Source organism: Palaemon carinicauda, chromosome 31 (assembly GCF_036898095.1).
Source record: "Palaemon carinicauda isolate YSFRI2023 chromosome 31, ASM3689809v2, whole genome shotgun sequence".
In the NCBI taxonomy this organism is placed as follows: Eukaryota; Metazoa; Arthropoda; class Malacostraca; order Decapoda; family Palaemonidae; genus Palaemon; species Palaemon carinicauda.
This window is the reverse complement of record NC_090755.1, coordinates 6,628,596-6,641,095: the sequence shown is the minus strand read 5'-3', so window position 1 is coordinate 6,641,095 and position 12,500 is coordinate 6,628,596. Positions and strand designations below refer to the sequence as shown.

General features: G+C 35.4%; 3 protein-coding genes across 3 annotated transcripts in view; all 3 read right to left on the bottom strand.

Annotated features, from left to right (window-relative positions):
• Positions 1–1,124: 1,124 nt before the first annotated feature.
• On the bottom strand, positions 1,125–2,966 carry LOC137624860 (H/ACA ribonucleoprotein complex subunit 1-like). The gene is made up of 2 exons (XM_068355811.1): positions 2,816–2,966; positions 1,125–1,545 (listed from the first exon to the last, which is right to left on the bottom strand). The coding sequence occupies exons 1-2, from the start codon at positions 2,822–2,824 to the stop codon at positions 1,279–1,281; spliced, it is 276 nt and encodes a 91-aa protein (XP_068211912.1). The 5' UTR covers positions 2,825–2,966; the 3' UTR covers positions 1,125–1,278.
• Positions 2,967–7,228: 4,262 nt separating this feature from the next.
• LOC137624859 (H/ACA ribonucleoprotein complex subunit 1-like) lies at positions 7,229–8,893 on the bottom strand. Its single transcript, XM_068355810.1, has 2 exons — positions 8,778–8,893; positions 7,229–7,646 (listed from the first exon to the last, which is right to left on the bottom strand). Exons 1-2 carry the CDS (start codon positions 8,784–8,786, stop codon positions 7,383–7,385), a joined length of 273 nt encoding a protein of 90 aa, XP_068211911.1. The 5' UTR covers positions 8,787–8,893; the 3' UTR covers positions 7,229–7,382.
• Positions 8,894–12,241: 3,348 nt separating this feature from the next.
• Positions 12,242–12,500, bottom strand: part of LOC137624857 (neuropeptide-like protein 31) — a 1,757-nt gene continuing 1,498 nt past the window's right edge. The window contains exon 2 of the mRNA XM_068355807.1: positions 12,242–12,500. This exon is cut by the window's right edge and continues 171 nt beyond it. Coding sequence (XP_068211908.1) covers positions 12,396–12,500 — 105 coding nt within the window. The 3' untranslated portion in view covers positions 12,242–12,395.

The window sequence follows — 12,500 nt, the reverse complement described above, 5'->3', positions numbered from 1 at the left end:
AAACCTTCCGAACATGGCAAGACCCGTACCATATGGGAGAACAGTATTCAGCTGTTGAATAGCACAGCGCCAAAGCACACTGTTTCAAGATTAAAGGGTCAGCTCTGCACTGTGAATTTGCCAGCTTAGTCAACAAACTGTTATTGCTCAACTGCCTTTTCTTTATCTTCTCCACAGGCTGTCTGAAGGAGAGTGTCATGTCTAGAATTGCACCAATATAGACACGCGAGTTATTTGATTCAATAGTTCCAATTCCTCATTTATTGTTCAAGGGTTTATTTACCAAGCAGTTGTTTAAGTGAAAATCACAGACTTGAGTCTTTGCTTGGCTGGCATTAAGGAACCATTTTTATAGTACTCAGTTAGGTTCTCAAGAGCTTTATTGAGGTGTTTTTCTCTTGCTGCAAAGTTCTTGACTTGCGTAGCAATAAAAAAGTTCTTAGGCATAGATGAATCACCGTATGTTGTTGAATTCAGGCTGGTCGTTTGTATATATGTTGAATAGTATAGGAGGTAGAACATCGCCCTGAGGGATTCCATTCCATTTGCCAACCATTTAAACATATTGGTGCCTATTAGTCAGGATGAATTCTATGATGTGAACGATGGTAGTGCTCTTCACGATTTTGGTAAGTTTGAGGAGGAGTGCTCTGTAGTTAACATTATCATAAGCAGCTATAAGGTCTACAAATACAGTACCGTTGAGAAGTTTGTTTTCGAAACGGTCTTCTGTATACTCTGTTAGATTCAAAATGTAAGAATTTTGTCTGATTTTACAACGTAAAATTTTTGATGAAAAATCATTCTAAAGATTCATATTTTTGAAAGAGCCATACAGCAATGTTTCTGTTTACAAACAGGACTCTTTGCCCAAAACCTTCCTGCATAATTTTTTTTATATGACCAGATAAATAATCTTTGAGTTATTATGAAGATATACTAACATTATTTTGATAACTTACCAGTCATGATGAAGTTTCATTAATCATGAAAATATTACTAGTGAATGAATTACAATTAAATGATTTTGCCATATTATCTTTTTCAAGTCATCCTAAGTATGGTCAGTGCTTTGCTGACAAATATTACTTAATCAATGTTGTCAAGGTGATTGAAAAACCAGGTTGGAAACGTCAACAGTTTATTCACTTGAAAATACAATATCGATCTCCTCTCTTCCTGTTACAACAATTCAATTGGATTTAGTAAATTGTATTTTGGGTGGTGTGTTTGATTGATTGTTCAGGAGAGAGAATCAGTGAAGCCTTGTGACCAGAACTAACCAAAGTGTCCATATGGCCTATGGAATCCTCCTCCAAAGCCACCGGGCCTAAATCCACCTCCGAAGCCGCCAGGCCTAAATCCACCTCCGAAGCCACCAGGCCTAAATCCACCTCCGAAGCCACCACCAAAGCCACCCCCACCAAAGCCACCATAACCACGATGAGGATCAGCCTCTGGGTCCGCCAGAGCATAGGGATCGGGCATGGCCATCGATAGGCCTACGAAGGCCAAGCCGACCATCACGACGAGACAGAGATGAACCTGGGAATCAAATGAAGGCTTCATTTACTTTCAATTACCAATTTAGTTTTCTACACATGTACAGTTGGACTCAGGAATTCTTGGCACACCTTTCCTCGAAGAAGTGCATCTTATCAAACCTTTACTGCGAGATGACTAACCTAACAGTTAGGGGATTTAGGGGATGGGTGAGGCTCACACACAGGATCTTGCTTAGCAGTAAGGGTCTGACAAGGTACATTTCCTCAGAGCGTTATGTGCAAGGAATTTATGTGACTTACTGTACACTCAATCACAATATCATATACTATTGATACCTATATTCAATGATATAAAGACTCACTATAAAGACATAAGATAAGTGATAAGAAAAGGAGTAGAAATTACCAAAAGTTGGTAAAACTTTGAAATATATATATATATATATATATATATATATATATATATATATATATATATATATATATAATATATATTTATATATATATATATATATATATGTATATATATGTGTATATATATACAGTATATATATATATATATATATATATATATATATATATATATATATATATATATATATATAGTATATATATACATATATGTATGTATGTATATATATAAATATATATATATATATGTGAATATATATATATATATATATATATATATATATATATATATCTATACATATATATATATATATATATATATGTATATATATATATATATATATATGTGTGTGTGTGTGTGTGTGTGTAAGTATGTTTGTAAAAAATCTTACAGAGTATTCATCCTCTATAAATAATCAGTAAAATGGCGAGCACTTTTGGGAAATAGAAAAAAATATAACTATATTTCCAAGTAATCTCATCTATTATCTAGATTTAACAACTTGATAGAATTTTAAACTATATGTATATCATAAAAAATGATTTAGAAATGTGTTGCCAAAATGCTACCAAAAATAGTCAATACTCTACAAAAATTTCAGGACAATTATAGGTTTCGATGTTTTTCTATACATAGATTTAGTGTAAAAGTGAAATCCAGTTACTACAAATATTATAAAAATAAAGAAAAAAAAAGATCTATGGAACGTATTTTGGAGTATTTTTGTCAATATTCACTTTTTCGTAGTCGTCAATAAAATAAGAAAATACTTATATGTAGTCAGGAAAATTATTTGATATAAATTCAGTGAAAAAAAAAAATATCCAAAGCCATGTATGATCAAAGTAGCTAAGTTTAAGAAAATCCCAGAAAAAAAACTTAAATATGATTAACTCACAAATTTCATTGCGTCAAAGGGAAGGATGTGTTATCGTTCTTCGAGTCTGGAAGACACTGTTCGTCTTTCCACAGAAAAGTCATTCTTATATAGCGCGAACGCCTCCAACGTTGCCGGACGCTTCCCGAAAGGCATCGGACAAGGGGAGCACTTGGGACCTACCCGGTTTCGTGATTAACTCACGCTCAGCTCCCTCAAGCGATGGAAAAGTGACTTGCTTATTTCTTCATCTTTATAATGCAATGCGAGCATGTATACCCGTAGATAATCATGCATTATGTGTTATATATTATGAATTCCTTACTCTATAAAAGTTACCAATATTGGACTTAGGATAGTTAGATTTAAACAGTATTTTTTATTTCCAAAATTCCACGAGCAACATATGCCCCGAGGGTGATGACGCGTCATTTTTAAAAATATCCTTTAGAGATAAATTGACCGGAATTTCCGATGTTCCATATTATTATTCTTAGATGATTTATAATGCGTTATTCTTCCTAATCTCGTTTTCTTCTTAATTACTTTATTGTGAGAAAACTTGATTTTATCCTTTAACATTTTCCTATATGAATCAATAACTAGGAGTATAATTTCCGTCGGATTTTCGTTTCTCTCTCTCTCTCTCTCTCTCTCTCTCTCTCTCTCTCTCTCTAATATATATATATATATATATATATATATATATATATATATATATATATATTAAATTCAAGGATCAGTAACAACATTAAAATAGATCATTTGTTTATAAACTATGAAATGAGACTTATGTCAATCTGTTTCAAAGAACAACATTTGTAGCAAGTTTGAACTTCTGATGCTCCTATAATTTAACAGCAAGATTAAGATCCTTCCACAGTCTGGTTACATCCGGAATAAAACTTACAGAATACTACATAGTAATGAGGGACGAAAGAAGAAGAAGAAGAAGAAGAAGAAGAAGAAGAAAGTTCAAAAGGTTTATGATCAGGGAATGTCCCTGAATTTTCCTGCCAGAGACATCTGATTATATTTCCTTGTTTGTTTCCAAGTCTGGTTTTCCCCTATCACAGTTGGAGATATTGTCCTTAGATATTATTCCTAACTTTCCATAATAACCTTCTCTTTACGTTTGCCCTCTGACGTCATGTGCTGGGTAATAATCCTGTAGATGTAGGGTTGTGGTGACCGATGTGGTAACGTCCCTGACTGGTAAACGCCATACTGGGGTTTGAGTCCTGCTGAGCTAAGGATGGGAGGGTTGGGGGAGCCTATAAGTCTATCCACTGAGTCATCAGTGGGTGGAGAGGGGGCTTGGGCGCTGATCATATGTATGTATGATCAGTTTCTAGGGCATTGTCCTGCTTGATAGGGCAATGGCACTGTTCCTTGCCCCTGCCATTCAGGAGTGGCCTTTAAAAAAATACTTTTTGTTGTACTTATTATATATTGTAGACTTGGTGAAAAATTCTAGTCACCTTAGACTTCTTAGTTATAATGATATCAGCATATCTTATCACGCCACCACAATGGCCAATAGAGGGCAGTTTGGTCAGCGTCTACGAAATTGCTATGCGAGCGAGCAGTTAGGTTGTAACTTAGAGGCGAGGTGAATGAAACTAAACTTTATTAAACAGACATCGAGCTTAAATACCTGGACTTGCGAGCAAGAACGTCAAAACAATTCAAAGAAAATTAAACATGAGATATCAGGTTTATTATTATTATTATTATTATTATTATTATTATCACTTGCTAAGTTACAACCCTAGTTGGTAAAGCAGGATGCTATAAGCCCAGTGGCCCCAACAGAAAAAATAGCCCAGTGTGGAAATGAAACAAGGAAAAATAAAATATTTCAAGAGCAGCAACGTTAAAATAAATATTTCCTATATAAACTATAATATTTTTAACAAAACAAGAAGAAGCGAAATAAGATAGAATAGTGAGCCCGAGTGTACCCTCAAGCAAGAGAACTCTAACCCAAGACAGTGGAAGACTATGGTACAGAGGCTATGACACTACCCAAGACTAGAGAACAATGGTTTGATTTTGGAGTGTCCTCCTCCTAAAAGAACTGCATACCATATCTAAAGAGTCTCTTTTACCCTTACCAAGAGGAAAAAGGCCAATGAACCATTACAGTGCAGTAGTTAACCCCTTGAGCGAAGAAGAATTGTTTGGTGATCATAGTGTTGTCAGGTGCATGAGGACTGAGGAGAATATGTAAAGAATAGGCTAATTTATTCTGTTTATGTGTGGGCAAATGGAAAATGAACTGTAATCAGAGAGAAGGATCCAATCTAGTTCTGTAAGGACAGTCAAAGGACCACATAACTCTCTTGCGGTAGTATTTCAACAGGTGGCCTATGCCCTGGCCAACCTGCTACCTCCAAGTTTGTTTATTAACAGTGCAGGGAAGAACGAGTGATAGGATAAAAAAAATAAAGCCGTTAGTGTACGGTACATGACCTCTCAGGGATCCTTGGAGTATGTTATTCATAGATTGGATGGGCTCTTTACATGTGCACTGGGCGCTCTAAGAAGCTCCTCACCTGAGTGAATTATTCCCAGTTCTTCCTTTCTTTGCTACAGTACAATTGAGCTCAACCCAGTCTTTTTGGCTGAATGAAATGCCATTAGGGAGATTTTCACTTGTCCGAGAAATGAATTCACTGTGATGTTGATCAGTTTTATTCCATCGTCTCAAGCTGTAGATCGTTAGAGATTCATTCCCAAGGCTCTCGACTGTTGCAAAGGTCTTACGTGACTCCATTTTTGTCTGCACCCCTTAGTGGTAGTGGAGAGAGTGCCTGTCGTCAGAAAATTTCTTCTCTCTCTCTTTACTTTACTGAATGCTTCACGCCCTATGAATGGTGGACAAATTCCTACAAGACTGTAGAGGCCCAGAAGAGGTGACGGCTTTGCGTTGCCTTTGATGATTCGATTGGCTTTATTGAGCTCAGCGTCAACCTTCCAAGCATGGCAAGGCCCGTACAATATGGGAGAACAGTAATCAGCTGCCGAGTAACTGACTGCCAGAGCACGCTGCTTCAAGATAACAGGGTCAGCTCTGCACTGTGAATTTGCCAACTTAGTCAACAAACTGTTATGGCTCAACAGCTTTTTCTTTATCTTCTCCACGTGTTTCAAGGAGAGTGCCCTTTCTAGAGTTTACACACAGATAGACAGGCGAGTTATTTGATTCAATATTTTCACTTCCCTATTTAATGTTCAAGGATTTATTTGCCAAGCGATTGTCTAGGCGGAAAGCACAGACTTGAGTCTTTCCTTGGTTGGCATCAAGGAACCATTTTTATAGTACTCAATTAGATCCTCAAGAACTTTACTGAGGAGTTTTTCTATGACTACAAATTTCTTGGCTTGCAAAGCAATGAAAAAGTTTGTCGGCATAGATGAAGCATCGTACGTTGTTGAATTCAGGCTGGTCGTTTGTATATATGTTGAATAGGATAGGAGCTAGAACAGCACCCTGAGGAAGTCCATTCTTTTGGAGCTTCCAACGGCTATGTTTACCAACCATTTCAATTGAATAGCACCTGTTAGTCAGAAGGAATTCTATGATGTGAACGATGGTAGTGCTTTTCACAATTTTGACAAATTTAAGGAGTGTTCTGTGGTTAAAAGTATCGTAAGCAGCAGTAGGGTCTACATATACATTACCGTTGAGGAGTTTATTCTCAAAACTACCCTCTATATAACGTGTTAGATTCATCACCTGTCCACAGGAGTAACGTCCAGACCGAAAGCCTGCCTGATTGGGCGTTAGTTGTTCATCTACAGTAGGTTGTATGCAACCCAGAACCAGACACTTGTACAGTTTGTATAGGGTACAGTGGAAGAGGGAAATAGATCTGTAGCTGTTGGGAATTTAGGGTACTTTTTAGGGTTTAACAATGACGTTACTTTAGCCTTTTACCAAATTTAGGTATTCCAAATGTAGTTCCACAGTCACAATGATATGCTAAGTTAGCAGTTTAGGATAAGCAAGAGAAATCATTTTCATGTAAGTAGAAAGGCGATTTTATTTGTTCTCCATAAAAAGTGAGAATTTTTTCTACTTTTCCGATGTAAAATATTTGATGCAAAATCATTCTAAAGATTCATAAGTTTGAAATAGCCATACAGCATGTATCTATTTACAGACGGGACTCTGCCCAAAACCTTCCTGCATATTTTTTTCATGTGACCATATATATAATTTTGAGTTATTCTGAAGATATACTAACATTATTTGTATAACTTACCAGTCATGATGAAAGTTCATTAATCATGTAAATCTTACCAGTAAATGAATAACATTTAAATGATATTGCCATAAAGTCTTTTTCAAGTCATCATAAGTATGTTTAGTGTTTTGCTGACAGATATTACATAATCAATGTTGTCAAGATGATTAAGAAAAACAGGTTGGAAACTTCAACAATTTATTCATTTGAAAATACAATATCGATCTCCTCTCTTCCTGTTACAAAAATTCAATTGGATTTAGTGAATTGTATTTTGGGTGGTGTGTTTGATGGGTTGTTCAAGAGAGAGAATCAGTGAAGCCTTGTGACCAGAACTAACCAAAGTGTCCATATGGCCTATGGAATCCTCCTCCAAAGCCACCGGGCCTAAATCCACCTCCGAAGCCGCCAGGCCTAAATCCCCCTCCGAAGCCACCAGGCCTGAATCCACCTCCGAAGCCACCACCACCAAAGCCACCAAAGCCACCATAACCACGATGAGGATCAGCCTCTGGGTCCGCCAGAGCATAGGGATCGGGCATGGCCATCGATAGGCCTACGAAGGCCAAGCCGACCATCACGACGAGACAGAGATGAACCTGGGAATCAAAGGAAGGCTTCATTTACTTTCAGTTTCCAATTTAGTTCTTTACACATGTACAGCTGGACACAGGAATTCCTGTCACACCTCTCTGTAACACCTCTCTCCGAAGAGTGCATCTTATCAAACTCTTACTGCGAGATGACTAACCTAACAGTTAGGTGGTGGGCGGGGCTCACACAACAACTCGCCAGGCAGTAAGGGTGTGTCAGGGTACACTTCCTCAGAGCGATGTGTGTCAGGAATTTATGTGTCTCACTTTACACTCCATCACATATATCTTATACTATTGATACATATATTCAATGATATAAAGACTCACAATAAAGACATAAGATAAGTGATAAGAAAAAGAGTAGAAATTGCCAAAAATTGTTAAAACTTTGATATATATATATATATATATATATATATATATATATATATATATATATATATATATAAATGTGTATGTATATATATATATATATATATGTATATATACATATATATATACATACATATATATTAATATATATATATATATATATATATATATATACATATATACATATATACAAATATATGTGTATATATACGTATATATATATATATATATATATATATATATATATATATATTTGTGTGTGTACATATATATAGTAAGTATATTTGTAAAAAACAATTTTACAGAGTATTCATCCTGTATAAATAATCTGTGAAATAGTGAGCACGTTTGGGAAATAGAAAAATGTATAACTCTATTTCCAAGTAATCCAATTGATTATATGAATATAACAAGTTTATAGAATTTTAAACTATTTGTATATCTTAATAAATAATTTAGAAATGTGTTTCCAAAATGCTACCAAAATTAGTCAATATTCTACAAAATTTTTATGACACTTAAAGGTTTCGATATTTTTTCTAAACAAATATTTAGTGCAAAAATGAAATCGAATAATTATCTACTTGACTTATTTTTGAAAATATGTGTTAAAATTTACTTTTTTGTAGTATCAACAAAATAAGAAAATACTTTTATGTAGTCAGGAAAAAATATTTGGAATAAATTCTGTGAAAACAAAAAAATATCTAAAGCTAAGTTTAACAATATCTCAGAAAAAAAACTCAAATATCAGTAACTCACAAATTTCATTGCGACAAAGGAAAGGATGTGTTATCGATCTTCGAGTCTGGAAGACACTGTTCGTCTTTCCACAGAAAAGTCATTCTTATATAGAGCGAACGCCTCCAACGTTGCCGGACGCTTCCGAAAGGCATCGGACAAGGGGAGCACTTGGGACCTACCCGGTTTCGTGATTAACTTTGAGTTGCCAGCTCCCTCAAGCGATGGAAAAGTGACTTGCTTATTTCTTCATCTTTATAATGCAATGCGAGCATGTATACCCGTAGATAATCATGCATGATGTGTTATGTATTATGAATACCTTACTCTATAAAAATGGCCAATATTGGACATAGGATAGTTAGATTTAAACAGAATTTTTTATTTCCAAAATTCCAAGGGCAACATATACCCCGAGGGTGATGACGCGTCATATTTTAGAATATCCTATAGAGATAAATTGACCGGAATTTCCGATTTTCCATAATATCATTCTTAGATATTTGCAATGCGTTATACTTCCTAATCTCGTTTTCTTCTTAATTTCTTTATTGTGAAAAAACTTGATTTTATCCTTTGATATTCTCCCAAATGAATCACTAACTCCTAATGCTATAATTTCAGTCGGATTTTGGTTTCTCTCTCTCTCTCTCTCTCTCTCTCTCTCTCTCTCTCTCTCTCTCTCTCTCTCTCTCTCTCTCTCTCTCTCTCTCTCTCTCTCTCGAATATACAGTATATGTATATATATATATATATATATATATATATATATACATATATATATTAAGTATTTAAGGATCAGTAACCACATTAAAATAGATCATTTGTTTATAAACTATGAAATGAGACTTATGTCGATCTATTTCAAAGAACAACATTTGCAAATTTGAACTTCTCATGTTCCACTGATTTAACTGCCAGATTAAGATCGTTCCACAATCTGGTTACATCCGGAATAAAACTTCCCGAATCCTGCGTGATAAGGAGGGATGAAAGAAAAACAGAAGAAGAAGAAGAAGAAGAAAGTTCAAATGGTTTATGATCAGGGAACGTCTTGTAATTTTCCTGCTGGAGACATCCGATTATATTTCCATATTTGTTTCAGTCTGGTTTTCCCTTATCAGCGTTGGAGATTTGTCCTTAGATTTTATTTGTGACTTTCCATAATAACCTTCTGTTTTAGTTTTCCTTCTGTCTTCATTTCCTGGATACTGATCTCCAGATGAAGTCTATAGAAATATCCTTTGACTTAAGATCTGTATCCTTCCTCCCCATTCGTTCTACAATATAAAGGAAAGCAGGAAGAAGAAGAAAACATATCTTAATAATGGGTCCTCCAATTCCTCTGCGTCTAACAACTTCGGTTATTTTTAGGGAAAATATCAAGATATTTTCTTGGCTGTTTCATTCATATGTCTAGAAGACATTTCATTCTATATCATAGCAATTATTTCGAGCTTTGATATAGCATCAACAATCAAATTGCCGTAAAAAAAAAAATTAAAAAAAAATCTGAGAGAACTGAATTCATTCGTTGGGTTTTTGATAAAGTATCTAAGTATTACAAGATATTTGGCTTTTATAATTATTATTTTTTGTCCAAAAGGATTAACAAAACTTAGAACTTCAAAGCTATGAATAGTATTTTGTTTTACAGATATTTTCTAGAAAACTTAGATTTCTCCATTTCCATATTTTCTCGAGTCTTTTAAGCTAAGAATTTGTACTGCAATGAAACTAATATAGTAGAATTACCTCAAATACTTTTTGAGGTATTTATCATATATTACAGACTTGCTAAGATATTTGTAGTCACATTAGTCTTCCTAGTTATAATGATATCATATCCTATCACGCCACCACAATAGCCAATAGAGGGCAGTTGGGTCAGCTTCTACGAAATCGTCATCAGAACAGCTAAGACCTCTTAAGAAACCTCTCAGCGAACCTTGAAGTATGTGATTCTTAGATTAGATGGGTTCTCAACAGGTGCACAGAGCACTCTCAGAAAGTCCTCACCTGAGAAAATTATCCCCAGTTTTTCCTTCTTTTCCTTTAGCACGATTGAGTGCAACCCAGTCTTTTCGGCTGAATGATATGCCATTGGGGACATTTTCACTTGGATGATGAATGCATTCACTGTGATGTTGATCTGTCTTATTTCATCGTCTTCAGAGATTCATTGCCAAGGCTGTCGAGAGTCACAAAGGTCTTAATTGACTTCAGTCTTGGCTGTACCCCTTGCTGGTAGTGGAGTTGGTGCCTGTTTTCAGACAATTGCTTCTCTCTCTCTCTTCTTTACTGGAAGCTTGTAGAGGGGTGGAAGAGGTATTGGCTTTTAGTTACATGTGATGATGCAACAGACTATGTTGAGTTCAGAGTTAACATTCCGAGCACGGCAGACCCATACCATATGGGAGAACAGTATTCAGCTGTTAAAAAGCACAGCGCCAAAGCACACAGCTTCAAGATAAAAGGGTCAGCTCTGCACTGTGAATTTGCTAGCTTAGTCAACAAACTGTTATTGCTCAACTGCCTTTTCTTTATCTTCTCCACATGTTGTTTGAAGGAGAGTGTCATGTCTAGAATTACACCAAGATAGAATGGCGAGTTATTTGATTCAATAGTTCCAATTCCCCATTTATTGGTCAGGGGTTTATTTACCAAGCAGTTGTTTAAAAGGAAATCTCAGACTTGAGTCTTTGCAGGGGTGGCATTAAGGAGCCATTTTTATAGTACTCAGTTAGGTCCTCTTGAGCTTTATTGAGGTGTTGTTCTATTGCTGAAAAGTTATTGACTTGTGTAGCAATAAAATTGTTTGTCAGCATAGATGAATCGCCGTATGTTGTTGAATTCACGCTGGTCGTTTGTATATATATTGAAAGAATAGTATAGGAGGTAGAACATCCCCTTGAGGGATTCCATTCCATTTGCCATCCATTTAAACAAATTAGTGCCTGTTAGTCAAAAGGAATTCTATGATGTGAACGAGGGTAGTGTTCGTCACAATTTTAGTAAGTTTGAGGAGGAGTGCTCTGTAGTTGACATTATCATAAGCAGCTGTAAGGTCTACAAATACAGTACCGTTGAGAAGTTTGTTTTCGAAACGGTCTTCTACATACTCTGTTAGATTCAAAATGTGAGAATTTTGTCTGATTTCCCAACGTAAAATATTTGATGCAAAATCCTTCTAAAGATTCATAGGTTTGAAATAGTCATACATCAATGTCTCTGTTTACCTTCCTGCATAATTTTTTCATGTGACCAGATATATAATCTTTGAGCTATTCTGAAGATATACTAACATTATTTATATAACTCACCAGTCATGATGAAGTTTCATTAATCATGTAAATCTTCCCAGTAAATGAATAACATTTAAATGATATTGCCATAAAGTCTTTTTCAAGTCATCATACGAATGTTCAGTGTTTTGCTGACAGATATTACATATTCAATGTTGTCAAGGTGATTGAAAAAACAGGTTGGAAACTTCAACAATTTATTCACTTGAAAATACAATATCGATCTCTTCTCTTCCTGTTACAACAATTAAATTGGATTTAGCGAATTGTATTTTGGGGGGTGTGTTTGATAGATTGTTCAAGAGAGAGAATCAGTGATGCCTTGTGACCAGAACTAACCAAAGTGTCCATATGGCCTATGGAATCCTCCTCCAAAGCCACCAGGCCTATGGAATCCTCCTCCGAAGCCACCAGGCCTATGGAATCCACCTCCGAAGCC